The following is a 19,912-nucleotide window of genomic DNA, read 5'->3' on the forward strand; positions in this document are numbered from 1 at the left end:
CCCGCCATACTGTGCACTGATATAGATATAAATTAATTATAAAAGAAAAAAAATTAAAAACTTTTGCCCCACCAACCACCCAAATATAAATTAAATAAAAATTCAGGTGCGCTAGCCCATCTCATCTGGAGGGGAGGGGGGGCTAGGGAATTTGGTAGATCAGCCCTATTCGCCATATAGGTTGAAATTTCTCAGGAGACGAAAAAAGATTGTTTTCCTTTATTTAATGCACAATTTAAAATTACTAGATTTGTCTCAATTGGCTATATAGTCACAGAAAACTGGGGTTGATGTCGATTTATACAAGAAATCCATCTATTAAAGGAAACCTACCACTTAGAATAGCAGGGGTAAGCTGTAAGTACCGAGCACCAGCTCAGGGTGAGCTGGTGCCGGTACTTACTTTCGGTAGTGTTATAAACCGTGGTATCGCGGTTTTAACCCTTTTTAAACTTTAGAGCAGGAGAGGCTTCGGCGCTGCGCGCAACCGTGCACGCGCAACATCTCCGCTATTTCCTATGTAGGCGCGCGCACGATCGTGCGCACGCAGCGCCGAAGCCTCTCCTGCTCTAAAGTTTAATACCGCGGTTTATAACACTAACGAAAGTAAGTACCGGCACCAGCTCACCCTGAGCTGGTGCTCGGTACTTACAGCTTACCCCTGCCATTCTAACTGGTAGGTTTCCTTAAACACTATATACGCCTAGGAGCTATTAATTTGTATTCCTGAAAATGTCATACTCCTCTTCGGCTAAAAATACTCCTCAAAAATTGTGAGAGGAGTATTATTACCCTTCTGGAAAAATGTTAGTGCGACCTCTGCTGGTGGGTGATTAATCTAGTGTAGTTTTAGACTGTCTAGACAAACTTTACACCACTATTAGTTGGCAGCTAAATTCAGCATTTTTGTTTCATGCTGGAATTTGTGGTCTGTGACTGTGACTCTCCCACAGCTATACATAGAGGTGACTACAAATTCTGGATGACCATCTAATGTGTATGGAGGGTTGTCATTTGTTTTCTCTTCTGACGGCAGGGAAAGAAAGACCACCATGTTGTATTTCAGGATGTTGGCTCTTTTGTATTTGAGGAAGATAGTGGTTGGCAGCGGCTTACTCCTTATTGGAAACTTGGGGCATAGGGTTAGTAGGAATTGTTGTTGACTGAAGCCTTTTTAAGGTCTGTGGCCACCATAAGGTTCTCGTTTCAAGGGCTACAAAGTTTTTTTGTTTGGAAGGAAAAGCATAGAGCAGTCAAGGAAACCTTTCACAGTGTAAACCATCAGCACCCAATGGATACTGTTTCTCCATTACCTTTTGGCACCCTTTGTTTTCTGATCTTCAAATAAGAAAGGGGCTCAATTTTGCTTAAATGGTAAATGTTGGTTTTGTTCCGAACAGCAGATCCTGCATGTGGAAAGTTGTGTAGTAGCACTCTGCCTTTTTACATGTACAAAGCAATTGGGCAGGTAGAGGAGGAGATGGTGATGCTGAAGCCCTTCATCTGTGGAAAGTGTTCTGGTGAAAGAACAGGCGAAATATAGAATTAATAATAATTCCTTTATTTATATGGCGCACATAGATTACGCAGCGCTGCACAGAGCTTGCAAATGAGTCCCTGTCCCCAATGGGGCTCTCAATCTAATCAACCTACCAGTATGTTTTGGAGTGTGGGAGGAAAACGGAGGAAACCCACGCAAACACGGAGAGAACATACAAACTCTTATGTTTTTGTTTTAACATTTCTGTGTACTATGATAGTATTTCATCTCAGTATTGTTCTTTTATTTTCAGAGTCCATTGGACCTTTCAACAGGAATAATTTCTCCTATCCGAGACATTGACAGACTTCTGCAAGACATGGATATCAACCGCTTACGAGCTGTGGTTTTCAGAGATGTGGTGAGCGGAAGATCAATGTTTTATTATTGCCCGAACTGTGAACGTATTGGTTGTTTTGCTTATTCCACAAGGAGTGGTGAGATGACTCGGAGTATAGGTTACTTGTCATTGGAAATTTGCACTAAGGGTGATTGGTCAGTGTTGTAATTGTTGGCAGAATCTGCAGAAGGATGTGTGCGTTATATGGATACGCCTTTCTTCCCTAACATGCCAGTTTTTAACTTGCTTGAATATGTTTTGGGAAATGGTACACACATTGCACATTTATCTTTGCTTTTCTACTGGATAAATACTGTCAAGTAGGCTTCTTTCTAGTGTCCTATTCTATTCAGAGGACGGAGTTATACATATTTTATGCCACAACTACTAAAGAGAGATCAGGAAGTACTTTATGTAGAACTACCTGACATAAAGGGGCACAAATACTCTTTATACAAGGTCTGGTCATTATTTTTCAGGCCATGCATGTTCCTTAAGCAATAGCTATTTGGATAAGGAGCATGCACATTTTTCCACGGTGGGGAAAAGGGATACTATAACTCCAGTGCTACCTTGAAAAGGCAGCTCCTTGTACGTCCTTAGGCCCTTTTCGCATGAACGTGTGCTACCCATTTGTACCGTTTTCATATACGGTCAGTAGCACATGGCCACACTCCCTACAATGTGCGATGGGGTAATCCATTTAAATGGTCGTATTGCCCAATGTACCATGCTCAAACGTAAGAAAATATAGAGCACGTTTTATTTTCTCCAGCATTTCCGTTCCACACACCCTATACAAGCCCATGGGAACTTTTCAAATATGTGTTGCATATGCTTGTGTACTGTATAATGCCGTATATATGGGTAATATCTAGGGGTCATATATACGACATAGGGCCCCTTTCACATGAACATTTGTGCTACCGATATCGGTCTCCATAGACGCCTATGGTGCGCAGCCACAGAATGGCGAACACACGTGTATCAATATACCGTACTGTGGATGGGAAAAAGATACAGCAAACCCTATCTTTTCCTGCATGTACGGGCTGGATGCATAGCGCTCTACGGAGAGGGGAAGGACGGGCAACACCCGGGCAAGTATATGTTTGCGTGAAAGAGGCTTTATACAGAAATGCATGACTGAAAAAAAAATTAGCATTAGCATAATTTTAAAATGAAGGAGACTATGAATAACACATAAGAAGATTGCGACAGTCACTGCACCTGGATCTATGAGTGTCCCTGGTTTATCAGCTGGATTTGATAGATTTCCTTTAAGAGATAAGTTGTACACACGTTGATGGGTTACTAATGTATTGAATGAATCTGTCATCTAGTATAATAAATAAAAATTATTTCAATCAATGTATTTTATATTGCTTATAACAGGATGACAGCAAACAGGCTCAGTTCTTAGCTCTGGCTGTAGTCTACTTCATCTCTGTACTCATGGTGTCCAAATATCGAGACATCTTGGAGCCTCAGAATGAGAGAAAGCAGCCTCAAGTCAGCACCCCTACCAGACAAGTGGAGAACGGCTCAGTGGATGCAGGAACATCGAGCTCACAAGGTAGTTATAAGGAAATGCAAGCTCACAGAGTAAATGCTCCTATTAAACTCCAAATGACTGTTACTCCAGTCTAAGCAGATATAGTGTGAACATGGACGAAGCTAAGGATCTAAGCTGTGGGGCCACATGTCTGACAGTGTAACAAAGATGACGTGGATTGGTCTTCAGACATTACAGGTTATACAGATCTTCTCTTGGCACACACAGTTTATGCTGTTTAGCTAAAAGGTGCATCTTTTACTTAAAGGAAACCTACCACTTGTAGTGGCAGGTTTCCGATGGCAATACCGGGCACCAGCTCAGGGTGAGCTGGTGCCGGAGCTTATTTTAGTTAGTGTTTTAAACCGCGGTATCGCGGTTTAAAACACTTTTTAAACGTTGTAGCCGGCGCAGGCAGGTACGCACTCGGCGCTTAGCGTGCGCGCGGCTACATAGGAAGTGAATGAGAGCCGCGTGCACGGTAAGCGCCGAGCGCGTACCTGCCTGCGCCGGCTACAACGTTTAAAAAGTGTTTTAAACCGCGATACCGCGGTTTAAAACACTAACTAAAATAAGCTCCGGCACCAGCTCACCCTGAGCTGGTGCCCGGTATTTCCATCGGAAACCTGCCACTACAAGTGGTAGGTTTCCTTTAATTTAGACCAATATGCACTATAGTGCAGTGCACGTAGACAAACAGCAAAGTTTCCATACACAAAATCACTGTAGGGTGACAAAAAAACAACCTATTTAGGACTAAAATTAATATGTAGCTTTTATATAACAATTAAAAAAAAGTAAGTCCCCGACACCGACTTCACCGGGATATATGGACCTGGTGGAGGGCATATGGCTCTTGGAGGGGCTAACGGCCTGTATTAATCCTCTCCCCACAGACTGGGTGGGAATGGCTGGACCTTTCCAGTCATGTCTCCAGTATCTGTCCTCATGTCTGATATATGGGTATCTGATGTAAGGACTCTCCTTCTGTACAAGCTGTGCCGTCCATGAGATAAGAAACCTTTCAATTCATGCAGAAACAAGAAACCTCATAAAGTGAATTGTAATACAGAACAGATTAAGGCTAAATTCACATGATGTATGCCCGCCGTACCGTACATCGGCGCAGTGGATGAGCACTGCTCACCCCCGCCCCTCTCCATAGGAATACACAGCACACGGCACCGTATTGCGTAGAAAGATGGGACATGTCCTATCTTGCTACGGAACGCTATGACACCGCGACGCCATTGAAGTGTATGGGGGACGTATATACGGCGTATATACGTCACCCATATGTTCGTGTGAATGTAGCCTTATAGCAGATTTGTTCTCGCTTATTGCAGACTAACCAAGTGAAATGAAGCCTAAAGGCAATAGATTTTTAATAGGACTTTGCTTTGTTTTTCCATTTCTTAATCTTTTAGATGGCACCCCAGCTGTAGAACAAGCTAGCCCAAGTGATACAGACAGCACCATGTCAGTAAGAAGAAGAGATTCTGGTATTGGGGAGGAAGCGACTTTGTCACCAAACAGTAATTTGGAAGTGGATTCGCCCAGGTCGGACCCCGTGAGTTCAGGTCCTGATGCCATTAGTGAAGTGCTACACACACTGTCATCTGAAGTAAAGAAATCTCAAGAAAGTGGAACTGATGGTGTAAATGAGCAACCGCCCGCTAAAAATGTGAATGTAAAAGATATTCTCCGTAGTCTGGTCAGTACACCGGCTGAAGAGACCCAAATAGATCCTGCTTTAATACCACCGGCCTTTCTTGGAGCCCTCAGGGATCCTGCCGCTGATCACGCGGTGCAGTTTCGCTCATTTGACAGGTAATCCATCCTTACTAAATCGGTTTGCAGCATATTTTAGCCTTTTTACACTCCAGCCCATTTTATCTGTTTAGATGACTGGAAATGAGGTGCAATACCAGACAAGGCCTTTGCTAAATATACTGATTTGTGCATAGTAAGCTATGATTGGGAACACTGCTCTTCACGCAGCCAATCTGTGGGCCTAGCAGCTGTCCAACTCCATTCAATCTATAATTTAAAAACTCTTTCAAAAGGGGTAGCTGTTAACCACTTAGGTTGCTGCTGAATGGGACGTTTTTGGACCATTTTTAAACAGACGTGCGTGTTTGTATGTTTATCATGCTTTTGGCTGGTTTTAATCTGTTTCACAGCTGCCTACACTTCAAGAAATTGCGATAAACAGGTTCAAACCAGCCAAATGCAAGATAAACTTACAAAACGCATGCGTTTAAAAACAGATGCCACACATGAAAATTTACTAAAAATGTCCTGGTCATTAAAATCTTTTCAGGTCATTAAGGGGTTAATGAGACTTGACATACTGTTATGTCTTCTTGACATTAAGGCTGAACGGAGAGGTTTCACAAGCTGAGACCTCAACATACAGGGCTTGTGTCTGGTGTACTGTACGGTAGACACCATCTCTCACTATTTTGAACTGTGGTGGATGTCAATGGAGTGATATGCATCAGTTACCATTGCAGCCGAGAGGCACTCAGGGCAGAATTCTTGTAACTGAGAAGAAGTACTATGTCAGCAGTAGCATTGCAGTATATTGTAATCAGACCCCCTAAAGTTTAAAGATCACAAGTGGCCTGAAAAATTAGTTTCCCTAAAACACATGTAAAAATACAAATATGAAAAGCACATTTGGTCACTCTGTCTGATTTAAAATATATAAACTTCTAGCTGTAGATCACGATGTGGTAAATAACTGCTCTTAGCTATAACAAAATATGAGCGATTTACAAAAAAATCTCTCTGTCCCTTGCTCACTCTCCGTGCCTGTCTCTCTATCCCTATCCATATTACCTCACACAGTCTTATATGCTGTCTCATGTGTCTTATTGCCTATGGTAATCAATCAAAGCTCAGAGCTCACATTAATGACCTGTGGCAAAATAGCAACCAATCACAGCTCAGCTTCTAACTGTCACTGCAGCACCAGTCAATGTCTTCTGTATATAGTGGTTAATAAGTGGATTTTGGAAATCGTTTTAAAATCTAGTCTGACATTCCCTGAGTACAAATTTTGCGCAGACGCTCTCTGTTAAACACAGAGCGGACATACACACACATGCATGCATACACACAACTCTGCTTTATATATTAGACTGTGACCATTGTATGGATGTCACCACTGTAAGATATAGCTCTCAGATATTTGTTCTTGTTATAAAATTGCCAAAATCAAATAATGTTGATAGTTTGAAAGCTGTAAAAAGGAGGTTGTAAGAAAATAACAAAAGCAGGCAGCCTTGCTCATACTATGCTTTGGATTTTTTTGCCCACCTCTCCAGTCTATTGCCCAGAATATCAATTACAGAATTATGTCCTCAATTAACTTTGGCGCTTTTGAGTAGAGGAAAAAAACTTAAACGCATACACTAAATAGGGTCTAGTCCTCAAGGAGTTAATATCAGAGCCCCAGGAAACCCCTTTAACAATATTAATTCAAAGCTTATCAGCGGTATCCTGTACCAGGGCATCCTGGACCATTGTGTTTTTCAGCAGAGAACAGCTGATCTTTAGGGTTGCTTGTGTGTGTGCTCCTCATGACCTATGAGGCGATCGTCCGTCCTTATTTTTGGACCAGAAAACCCCTTCAAACTTGGTTTTCTTAAAGGGGTTGTCTGCCATCTACTGAATGTTTCTCTGTGTTCTCCTAGCATTAAAGGGGGAAGGAATAGGTTAAAAAGATATTTACCCCTACAAATCTGAGTGCATTTAGTTTTGCTTTCCCTTATGATATTGTCCAGTGCTATAGTTATGTATCATTTTATTTGTACACAATGTAGTTTGCTGATCTATAGACTGGCATGGCTAGTTGGCAGCCATGTTTGTATATGTAAAGTAACCCTAAATCCCTTGTGATGACTATTCAGTCATATCTCGCATCTCCAGCTGTGGAGTGTTTCTTGAAGGAATAAAGCAGTAAGGAAAAAGTGAATGTTGAAAGGCTACTGTTTCTTGTCACCAATTTATCCTGGGTAGCACGTCTTTAGACCTTGCTCTGGTTCTTATTTAGTGTTTGGTGTAGTGGCGGCACAGGCCTCAGCCACTTTACAGTCTACATGCAAAGACACCTTGTCTGAAAGATCTTCTCATATATCCTTTAACCAGTGGGGTGTCCCTGGGAATTTCAAAGCATCCCTCTGATCCTGCATTTATCTCAGGAATGCTTTGTCAGAAATCAAAACTCTCCTCATATCTTAAGGATTATCATCTATCTAGCTATAGCTGGAAAGTATACAGTAACAGCTAGACAAGTTTAGCTTCCCTGAACGACTGCCAGGAGAGGGGCTGCTGCCTGCAAGGTGTGCACATTAGTTCCCATGCTAGTGATGTCCCTGCTATCATCTTCACATCCATCCTGGCGATTAGTGGCTGCCAGAAATTTCTACAGATAAAGTTCAAGGTCTGCTCTGTTTTTTTTTTTTTGTCTATAGCTCCCTAAAGAAAATGGGAATTACTAAAATACCTCTGCGCCTTTTATGTACTTATTTCTAGAAGATTAAAATAATTTACAGTGCAATGATTGTAGATGAACAATGGCTTTCCATGGGGAAGTTCTGTGAAAACTGTGTTAAAAAAACAAACAATTTCTAGTGCTTTTAGTTTTTTAAAGTATTTTATAGTACTCTTGAAAATTTTAGCTGTGTTGTAGAGGAATTTACCATATGCCGACGCCCAACCTGGCATAGTTTTGCATAAAAAACTGTGCACTTTCTAGTAGCCTGCAAACATTTGTCAGACATGGGGGCAGGAACGCCCCTTGAGGCCCACTCTGCCGGTGGTCGCGCCCCTTCATATCCACAAGAAGCCTAGATGTTGTGGAGGTGCCGCAATCACAAAATAATTGCAATTTCTTAACAAAATTAATGTATCGGTAGTAATGGCAAGGATTTCATTTTTGTTAGACACACTCCCATAGGATGTTACTTTTTAAGGAAGAAATCATTAACCTAATTATTGTTTTCTAATTATAGTTTTTCAATTATAATCCATTTTTATGGCATAATTGGGGTTGGCCACAAGACTTTTGCACCAAAAAATGTAAAACCTCATTCATGTAAGGCTTCTTTTTGCAGCCTTCCGGGTGTAGACCTTATCAAGTCACTGTAATGTCTGTAACAAAGAAACAAAGGGGGATGTAAAAACAATGAAATAATGCATATTAACACACCATTCTGGATTTTAAGACTGTTTCCATATCCAAGGGATTTTGTAACTATGGACGCCAGTTTTTTTTTTTCAGCAGAGCTGATCTGGTAATCTGTCATGTCTTTATTCTGAATATGATTGATAAAAGGGCATCATCTTCATTCACCCCTCATCATCATATAAAGAGGAATAGAATCTACTTTTCTTCCAGCACGGAAGATGATCCTATGTCACAACGTGGTCTCTACAAGACGTTTGAACATGTTTGCAGTAGATACAGGCAGTCCCCGACTTAAGATCAACCGACGAAATGTGAGGCAAAACTCGCATTGTGTGCTTGGGAAACCACAACTGAACGGACATGCTGAGTTCCGGTTTATGAGCATTCGGGCCGGACATTCCAGCAAGCACATAATGGAAATTTGATGCAAGTTGCACGCATCAAGCACATTTTATGGGTATGGGCATATTTCCACACAGGCAGTTCCCAGGTTAAGTACAAGATAGGTTCTTTAGGGTTTGCTTTTGTAACTACAAAAAAAATTTCGATTTTTCACTTTTTTTTTGCTGTCATGGGACCAAGGATTATTAATAAAGTTTTATTACAGACACCTTAAAGGTGATCATTGCAGCTTGGGACTAAAGTAAAGCATCCGGGAAGCTTCACCAGAGGTCACAGGGGTTGGAGAGGTCCATCTGTAACTAGGGATTGTCTGTAAGTTGGGTTTTCTAAAGTAGGGGACTTGTCAAGACCTAGCCTTTAAAAGTTGAAAGAAAAAAAATATAAACTTGTTCCTTGGATATAATAAGTGTATGACGCGTCAGATAGTGAAGTCTATCTTCTCTGAAGGTTTATGCATTAAGATAAGCATATATTCTGAGGCCTGGCTAGCCCGGGTGATCTGTGCTCATTCAACAGGCAATAATTATCTGCACCACAAAGCCTTCTTCCAGTTCAGCATAATTGGGACTAATAACACACTGACCTTATGGCGGAGAATATTTATGGCGGCTGGTCTTTTCACCCTTGTCCTGTCAGATGTGATGTAAGCCTCTCTTTGAAATCCTTGGCGTTCTGGCATTGGACACTTGAGAGATACATTGCTTTTCAACATGACACAGGGCCAGTAAAGTGTGGCTTAATTCAGAATTTTTTGTAGTCTGGTGGAACTTGGATTTGACATTGTATAGAAAGAGCTCGCTGATTTATGAGACGAAGTTCCTAATGGTCGCGAAGGTTTCTGCTAAATAATTGGCTATTGCTTTATTCACTTGTCATGGTACAATGACTTGTGTATTAAGGAAATGGAGTTTGTTAGGAGGAAGGAAGCCTTGCATGTCATCAAGTATCAAGGTGTCTCAGAGGACAACGTTATAATCAGCTTTGCCGGCCTTGAGAACAGATTTGATTTGCGATGTCTAGTGATACGATGTAGTTAGCACTTAAGCAAAAAATAATGAAAAATGTGTTTGTGGAAAGTAGCGGATGTCAGATTTGCTTCTCCGTATTAATCTGTAGAAGTCTTTATCTGTGTAAGGAAGTGCCAACATTGTAAAGCGTGTCTAGATAATATGGGGGCATAATTACAAGCAGTGTACAAGCAGATACATGGGGAATTATACTGTGATACCATAGGCTTTATTTTATTCTCCTAGTCTTCGCCTAATGGATATTTAACCCTCGTCCTACTATGAAAAAGTGTCTAGTCCTGTTCTCATGTCATTTAGTATGTAAAAAATTACATTTATTATGAACTAATATATTACAGACTTTTTAAACCATTAATGACCATTTCCCTCTTATTTAATGTTTTTCTTCCCAGGAGTGTTGTCATAGCTCAGAAGAAGTCTGCTGCCCCCACATCATCTCCTCTTGGTGCAGTCAGTGTGGTGTCATCAATGGAGGCTTCCCAAATTACAGAAACCGACAGAGACTCATCTGGTAAGTTTTTAGGGTAACTTGAAATCCCAGTAAGCAATTTCTAGTCTTGTGCCACATCTATTTATTTGATGCAATCTATGGTCATGTTGTTAAAGTGGAAAACTTACATGGTATAGTTTTGAGTGAAGGCAGAATAGCCTTTCCAGTGCAGCCATAGACCCTGGACATTCAGTTTAAATACTTACTGCATATATCTTCCATTCACAGCCACCCTGCTGGGTAAGTATGACTGGAATTCAGAATGTGCATATGCAGACAGCATAACAAATATGCCAGATTCACTGGACAAAACCCTAGAAATATATAGAAGTAGATTGACTGATATCCCACAAGCTCTTGTGGGAAGGGCCTTCAGTCCTTTTGTTTCATCTGATTATGTTATTTCTCTGTAATGTCTTGTTTTATTTGAATATGTGCCCCATGATCACAAGAGAAGTGTAGGTATTCTCCTGAGTGAACCTCCAGAAACACTGAATTAAATAATTTGACATACTGTAATAGCCCAAGTATAATGTTGCACTATGATGGAGAATAACTCCAAATGAAGAATTAAAGGGAACATGTCATCAGAAGGGACAGGTTCCCACTTACACAGCACTGCAGATTGCAAACAAACGTACACGGAGACAAAAAAAAAAAAAAAAAAATTGGCTGGAGCTACAATTCTAAAATATATAGTTCCGACTTGCATACAAATTCAACTTAGGCTAATCTTGCTGACCGCAGCAAGCAAATCTCGCGCTTGCGCGGTCAGCTCTTTCCATTTGTCATGCAATCTACAACAGGCATAGCAAACAGCTGTACTATGGGGTGCATGTGCGGTAAGAGTGGTGATGGGGTGGTCCATCTTCATTGCTCACTGCGCATGGCAAATAGAATAAGCTGATGGCAAAAGTGCAAGATGAGATTAGCCAGAGGGGTAGGGAGTGAAAGAGAGGGGACGTGACAACAAGTGTTTTCCACAGAAGATGGGGACTTAGGATTCATTCTGGTGGCCATGTGCTCGCCCGGGCGGCGGGAGGAGCAGGTGCTTGGGGGGGGGGGGGGGGGTGCACTTTTTCACCCCTCCTACCTCCATAAGGAGGAGCAGGGGTGAACCTAATGTAAAGCATTGAATACAAGAAGCCTAGTGACAAGATGTGTTTTTCAAAGATAAAACTCCTGATTCTCCATAAGGAATTTAGTTATTTTCATAAAAGGCCTCTCATCCCGTTGAACCATTTCCGTACAATGAGCTGATGGGAACCTATTCCTTTTTGAAAAGCTATAATGGAATGGCTATTAACCACAATGGGTCACTAGGCTCCTTGAAAGTCATGTTTGATGTAAGGGTTTTTCTTATTCCAACCCTGGTGTATGCATTGTCAAATTGTGAAAAAATAGAAAGGAAATATTACCAGCTTCACATGAAACCTTTTGACCAACTCTATACGAGCAATAAAGCATGGGTGAATTTTTATAAAATAATTTTATTTTTTATTTTATAGTTCCTGTTAGGTTAAAAAAAAACCCTGATAGTCCTGTGCCCTGGGAAGAAAATACTTTACATTGTAATTTTCACTGAAATGTAAAATAAATGAAATCTTTGGCTAGAATGTTGTAATTCTCTTTAATGGGTGAGATTTCCAGATTTAAGTGACATCAGAGAACATACAAATACTTAAGGTCTTTTTACGAGGCATCAGGAGAGAGAAAGGGTTTTAAATGATACTTTATTGCAAAAGACATTATTTGTCAAGAGCCTTGGGGACTGTGAATGTTCAGTAGGCTGTGGGGAGAAGGGTGCTAGACAGATGATCTATTTGCATTTTCTTTTATGTTCTTGTGAGTGTCTGTAAAACTGTCAGTTTGAAGGAGCCAGTTTATCAGTGGAGGGATAAGAGAGATAAGTTGGTTTGATTCCATATGTTTGGACTGGCTACTGTAGTTATTGCCCACATGTGTCATCGTAGACATATCATTAGTGGTTTATATATACAAAGTCTTCGTTTTTACACGTTATTATACAAATCTGATTTTATCAATCTCTCTCTCTCTTTTTATTAAATACTGATGGAATATTATTGTACGTTGTTTCTTGGGTCCTGTAAAAGCAATCAAAATACGTGCATGGAGTACACTGTATGCAGGATATAAATGAGGGAAAACGCTGAGCTGTCATAAATTTAATTATTACATTTTTGTTATAAGTTTAAGTTAAACGCAAAGTAAATCTTGAGACACAGGAAAGGAACAAAAAACCAAACTCCGCAACAGTGCAAGGATGCTCAATGCACCCTTAGTCATGACAGCCATGACTAAGGGTGCATTGAGCACCAGAAACGCATAGGCTTTTGTTACCTCGTCTGCACGCTTGGGGGAAAATGCTTGCCATGTTTTATTGGACATAATCTGAAATAAAGGCTTTTCAGAGGAAGACAAGATTTTACCTTGCACTGTTGCAGAGTTTCCTTTTTTGGTCCTTTCCTGTGTCTCAAGTGCAACACAAGCACAAGTGTGGATCTCCAGCACGTATGAAAGTCCACGAACGGTGAGCTGTACATCTATTTTTTTTTTGTTTGCTTACTGGCAGGACTCCTGGGAGGAACAACTATTGCTCTACCCATACACTGTGGTTTTTGTGCATGTTTGTACATTTAGAAGATGGTCAGTCACTTGCTGTGGGCCGCTAACACGACCAATGTCAATAGAAAATGACTGCCTGGTCAGGTATAGGACCCTCCCTATAATTCTCTACCCACCTATGTGCATGCACTGGCCGTGGGCATGAGCACATTGGAAGTAAATGGGCCTTGTGTTAGCCACATAAAGCCTGCTAGCAGAGGTATATGGTTGTGTACATAAGGCATGTCTGATATACACCTGTATAATAATAATTATAATAATTGATATTCTGCAGCATGTTACAGATCATGGGGTGCATATACAGACATATAAACATTGCAGAGCAATACCATGGTCCGCTCAAACATCCCCTTGATACCCATCTTATTTTTCACCCAGATGACCAAGATATTTTTTGTTTGTTTGTTTTATTTTTCAGTTTGTAATTGTCTTCTTACTAAGCCCATTATTTTTTTGTTTTTATTATTTGTCATATTATTCAATGGTTGAAGGGAGTGTCCGGAGGTTAAAAAAACATAAACCTGGCTACTTCTAAAAAAACGGCACCACAACTGACCATGGTTTGTGCTGGTATTGTATCTCAGCTGTAAAGAGATTAATTCCATGCACTACGCATGGTCAGCGGAGGAGCTTTTTTGGAGGAATGCAGCTGTGTTTTTCCAACTCTGGACAACCGCTTTTTAACAAACATGCAACTGAAAATTAAAAACTAAAAAATATTCATCTTGGAAAAAGTTCTGCAAAAAATCTCGTGCTTTGTACGATGATAAAGTGGTCAACATACAAAACATTAAATCAAACAGAGCAAAGTTCATTAAAATTTGACAGCATACCTTATTTTGTTTCCATAAATTCATACATTCAGAACACAAAACCTTGCTTTACATCAGACTTTGTGCAGAGAGTAGTTCCCCAGTCTTCTGTATGTTCTTTGTAAATGACTATACATGTTTTCAGTTTGTATAATAGTTTGACTTTTCGCATAGTACTGTACACTTATACTTTCTTAAAACTATACATCTATAGTCTTAAGTCACCCATTACTCCCATATAGGGTTCCTTTTTCTCAATAATGAGTGACTTAATAAAACAATTGTATAAAACCAATATTATCAGAATTATTAGAATTGCTTTCTATATGTATGTACATAAAAACTTGCTCTTTTTCACTTTTGATAGGCAGTGGATCATCTAATTCGAAGCTGCCCTCCGTCCAGGCTGTGGACTCCGTGCCTGAAGATTCTGCCTCCCACATGAGGTAAGCTTTTTATGTTCCTCATTGACACGGAATTACTTTTGGGGGTTCGTTTTCTTCAAACTATTTGACTTTTCCCACTAAGGCAACTTATCCCCTTTTTTAGAGGTTATGTTGTAGAATGGTGGATCTGTACCACTGTGTAAATAGAGCATAACCATTTCCTTAAACTCCATTCAGGTAGGTCCTCCATAACCATTTCCATAAAAGGTGGTGGTTACCAGCAGTCTAAGGATTGGAACATCATGAATACAGATCTATTTCTGTCTAGACCTTTTCCCCATTTCTACCAAGTTTGATCATGGATGCAGTTAACCCACATCATTTTTCATAAGCACCGTAAATGGAAGGGATTTCTATAACTAAAGTGGCGTTCTGAATCTGACCTCAGTGATGGGTTGTGTATGGACATGTATTGTCAGTATATTAAAGGGGTTGTCTGTACATTATAAAAATTTAGAAAACGGGCTTGGGTTTTTTTTTTTTTTTTTTTGTAACTCCTCTCCAAAGTTGTTCCCCTGTAAACATACTAGCTCTGCTCCGACAACTTCCGGATGGCCTGGCATGCCCACCCGTCTCCTGTACCAGCGTCTTCTACAGCTCTGGTGCAGGGGACTGGTGGGTGTGCCCTCTGCAGCCCAGGTCCTACATTTTTATAACACTTGGACAGCCCCTTTTTAACTTTTATTGACATTTCTTTCATTTGGAGTAACTTTTTTTTTACTCAATCTCAGTATTACAGAGCGTTTGGAACATGCCTTGGAAAAGGCAGCTCCTCTCCTAAGGGAGATATTTGTGGACTTTGCTCCATTTCTGTCTCGGACTCTCTTAGGAAGTCATGGCCAAGAGTTGCTTATTGAGGGAACAAGTAAGTATGAAGCCGTTTGTAACTGGGAAATATACAAATATGTTTTACAATGATACCTGCAAGGTAATCTTAATTGGTTAAATGATTTGCTTGAGTTTGCTCGTAGGGAGCCAGGTAAATTTTTATGTAATTTTATAAGTTACTGGAAGGGGGAAGCAGAAAAAGCATTGTTTGAGTTTTATTTTTCTTTATTTGCCCAAACCTGTCACCAGGGACCTCATTTTCACTAAAGACAGATTGCAGAATCCCATTACAGCTGGATTGCAAAGATATTTGCATTACGATATAATTGTGTTTTAACTTACCTTACACCTATACAGAATCATGTTCTGAGTGCCAGATTTGCTTTAGTTTGCATGCATTTAATTTTTTTTTTTTAAACACAATACGTGCCTTGTCTGTGCTGCTCATTCACTCCTCTCTCAGCCCCTACTTTTGTGCTCCTGTACTACTCCTCCCTCTTGATCCTTCATTCAAAAAAGGACCGATCTCACAGCATGGTGAGCTGACATCAGTGGGGAAGGGAGGAGCTGAACAGGAGGTGGGGGCTGAGGAGTGAGCAGCACAGACAAGTCACATGTTGTGGGTTGTTGTTGTTTTTTTTTTTTTAATGCATCCAAACGACTCTGAAAAGGATTCCTTTTTTTTTTCTTTCTTTTTTTTACCAAGCCAAATATTGGCCCGGTTTTGAGCATTTAACCTTAGCCTCCTCTCTTTATCCATGCGTTGTGCATGCACATCAGAACAAATGGGGGAGTAAAAAATTGGACACAAAATAATTTTTCTTTAATAAAGTTTATTACAAAGTTTACTATTTATTCTTATCTTCACTATTTCTGAAAAATAATTTTACTTGCGCTTTAAGTCAGACAAAATAGAATTTATTATATTGATTTGAACATTTAGGTCCTGTCTATGCACCGATGCTTCATGATCAGTTTTAACCATCTCCATTTAGAAAGTATAAACAATAAAAAAATCTCATATAGGTAACTCTTTAAGTCCTTTGACTTTGCTCAGGTTTACCATGGGGCCAGGGGTCAAAGTACTAATAAGAGTGTTCGGGATGTCTGATGCCACTAAGCAAAATGGAAACATGATTGATAGCTGGAGGGCTGAAGTAAAGGGACTTCAGTGGAGAAAGCAAAGGTCAATGAACCATTTCCCTTCTCTGCATATATAATGATGGTGCTGTTTAGGCCATTACGAATACGCACAGCATATGTTTTACACTTTAGACAATGTGCGAAAAAACCCTCTTCTTTTATTAATTTATATTTCAGAGAAATATGGTAAGTATTTCAAGACTTGGTGCAGGAAAGGGAATTTAAATAGGGGGAGCAGCAGATGTACATTGGGTACTAACATTACACTAATATAGAAACATGTATAATTTGCTAATTTTTCCTGCAGATAAGTCTTAATCTTTTTTACTTTTTTAAGCATTATTTATGTCAGTGTTTGCTTTTATTCTGCTACTTGATTTACAGTTTTTTCTGGTTGCAAACTAACAGAATAATTTGATCCTTAATAAAAACACTAAAGTTGTCACTAATGTCCCTCCCCTTCTATTCAATGCTTGGGGAATAAGTATGTTGTCATCTGACTATGTATCATGGGGCCGATTTAATAATTTGGCACCTTACGAAAATAAGTGGGTGAATAATATGAATAACATGCTAGTTCCTGTTCCATCCCCCTTGTACTAGGACATGTAGGTTCTAGACTTACTAGTTTGCATTGAGGTGTAAATATGCTTTGGATTATAGAGTTCACTTCAATTTTCAGTAATGTCAAACTATTTTTTTTTCTTTAAGGCCTGGCATGTATGAAATCCAGTAGCTCAGTTGTTGAGTTGGTGATGCTTCTTTGTTCCCAGGTATGTTTTCTTAAACACTGCTTATTAATCATATTTTCTTATAAAAATGTATCCATTTTTACCATAGGTAAAGATATATGGTATGCAGTGATCACAGAGGGGTAGAAGTAGGCTATGCTGCTAGGGTACATGAATACAGCTTAGCCTGTAGCTGATAACTGTTTGATTATATGTCTCTGTAAATCCATATATAACATACCATCTATCCCCGGATAGACCTCTAGGGGTTCCTTGTACCCTTGTCTGTATGGAGCATTCCCATAGAACCGAACGCCATTATGATCACTGGTAATCCCAATGGTCTAGAATATATCTCCATTATACGTTGTATTCAAACCTCTTTACAAATTCTTGTTCATTATACAATACAGACCACAAAAGTATAATGGGGATGTCCCCCCTGTTTTAATTCCCACCAACAAGGAATGTTCTATGTGAAACGTGGCATTTCCAAAAATGTTTAGGAGAGTGAATATTAAGCATTTTCTCTGTGTTGAATAAGGATCTGAATGGCCAAACCCTGAATGACCTCTGTTAATCAGAAATAAATGTAATCTTTGTTCTATACTTAACCATTTTTACCCCCCCTGTAATTAAAGGAAAATGGTTTTTATTGAGTTCTGCTATCTCTTAAGAATAATCAGTTCCTTTGCTATCATTTTGCTTGTAAATCCTGTCATTGGGTGGGTTAGAATAGCTTTTTTTAATGAGAAGAGTATCAGTCTGTAGGTCAAGGGTTCTGACCCATTGACAAACCTTTGACCTTCATTTGCAGCCAGTGTGGCCATCCTGCCCGATGAATAAGGATAATGCAAAATTAATGTTTCTTTTCATCGATTTGTTTTATGTTACTGCTTATGCCACCAAATTTATTTAGACTGCACTGATAGACATTTCATGAATACAAATGAAGGAATCATAGAAGGTGTGAGGAATCAATGATGCACATTGTCAATACAACGCAATAAGAACAATTACTGGAGGAGATTACACCTAATAGATTTTACAATAAAGTATTGAAGTGGTTATACTTCTAGTGAGCTTATTATTGTAATCTCTGGTTACTGTGTATTCATAGGAATGATGGAATCTGTATCCCTGACTATTCAGTCTGTATTGTTATGTGTGAATTTAGATCAAAGTTAATATGGTAAACCAGAGTCATTGAAAGGAATGATTAACACACAAGGTTACAGCATTTTTGCATCTTACATTTTACACATTGAACATCTAACGTCTCTGTGTAGGTGTCCTGCTTATCAGCAGTGTAGTACTGTGCACTTAAAAGAGATTGGAATGAATTTGATCAGTTTAATCCTATAAAAGTAATATTAAAATGACCACTTCCATGGTTATACCCAAAAACAGTATCATTACTATATTACTTAACGTTTACCACCTATAGGCATAAATGAGGCATAAAGAAAATGGTTGGATGTCACCAAACTCTGATATACAGGTGCTAGGATATATATAACTTGCCAACTGTCCCGAGTTAATGGTCACCAGCGTGGTCCAGAAACTGTCCCTGTTAAAGCCCTATGTGTAGACCTGGCACTAAATCAAATACCCAATAGCACCCTAGAACTGCCCCTGGTGACTGAGGATTTCTGTTGTTACTCTAAGGTGTATCCCCTTGGAAGTTTTGTAGTATTTGCACCCTCCATTGTTTTTGTGTATTGTTCTTTTGATTGGTGTTACATGTCCGTTATCCACCTGCTATATGGTGGATATGGCTCTGGCGTAATATGTTTAATAGAACACATCAGTAGGATACAAGATTGGGTATGTCTGGAAAGCTTAAAAAGTGCCCTACACAATGCTGTTTTTACTTTTGGGGTAATTTTCCGGGCTAGTAGACACCTTTTAATGGGGTTTCCCCCAAAAGAAAATTTTCACATTTCAATCCCCTAGTGATGTTAAAACAGTGATGGTCAGTGTAACATTTCAGGGTGTGGGTGGGGCCTCTCTAAGCAGACACATTATCATCTATCTAGTTCTGTGGGGTGACAATGTGGTTAGATTATCAGGGTACAGGTGTGAATACACTTTCTTCTGGCTTCTGACATTGTACTGACACATAGAAAGAGATGAGACAGATCAGAGATGCATGATATGATTACACAGAGGCTGATAGACACAGGCTGACAGACCATTACAGTGTTACACTGTGGGCTCTGCAACATCTCACAGATGTGTCTGCCTCCCCTTCCCCGATTTACTTATCTCCTTGTAGTTTGCAGCGCCTCTCTGCTCATCATGTCCTGGCAGGAAGTAATCAGTGAGTGTCTCTGTCTCTGAGCTCTGTGCAGGGGGCAGGGCTCAGAGTAGAAAGACACAGAAATATTAGCTCCACACTCTCACACGGAAATCCAAGATGGCGGCCCAACCCCAAGTCAGAAGTTACAGGGTTGGGTCTAGGGGCAACTGAAATTGTGTACACCAGAACTAATAGACAGGTTGGATGTAAATCTGTGAAATGTTGTATTTTTGTTAATAAGAGTGAATTAGAGAATGTGTGTTATTTTGTTATCCTGAGTACATATAAGTAACTTGTCTTTGTGGGAATACCCTTTTAAGGATGATATAATCTTTGTCAAGTCCTGTATTAACCAATTGAAACTGTTTTCGAGATTCTGCACTTAATATTTAGCTGTGTTTCAATGAGTCACAGTTATAAATTGCGGATCCCTACCAACCACTCTAGATTTA

The 19,912-nt window shown here is 39.8% G+C and overlaps 1 protein-coding gene across 3 annotated transcripts in view; it reads left to right on the forward strand.

Moving 5' to 3' along the window:
* Window positions 1–19,912, forward strand: part of LRBA (LPS responsive beige-like anchor protein) — a 358,816-nt gene that overhangs the window by 67,986 nt on the left and 270,918 nt on the right. For all 3 annotated transcript variants that reach the window (XM_072121481.1, XM_072121491.1, XM_072121508.1), the window contains exons 27-33: window positions 1,794–1,901; window positions 3,276–3,456; window positions 4,863–5,265; window positions 10,455–10,573; window positions 14,378–14,456; window positions 15,188–15,321; window positions 17,139–17,200. In XM_072121481.1, coding sequence (XP_071977582.1) covers window positions 1,794–1,901; window positions 3,276–3,456; window positions 4,863–5,265; window positions 10,455–10,573; window positions 14,378–14,456; window positions 15,188–15,321; window positions 17,139–17,200 — 1,086 coding nt within the window. The remainder of the gene's footprint in view (window positions 1–1,793; window positions 1,902–3,275; window positions 3,457–4,862; window positions 5,266–10,454; window positions 10,574–14,377; window positions 14,457–15,187; window positions 15,322–17,138; window positions 17,201–19,912) is intronic.

The sequence above is a fragment of the Engystomops pustulosus genome, chromosome 1 (assembly GCF_040894005.1).
Source record: "Engystomops pustulosus chromosome 1, aEngPut4.maternal, whole genome shotgun sequence".
Classification (NCBI taxonomy): domain Eukaryota; kingdom Metazoa; phylum Chordata; class Amphibia; order Anura; family Leptodactylidae; genus Engystomops; species Engystomops pustulosus.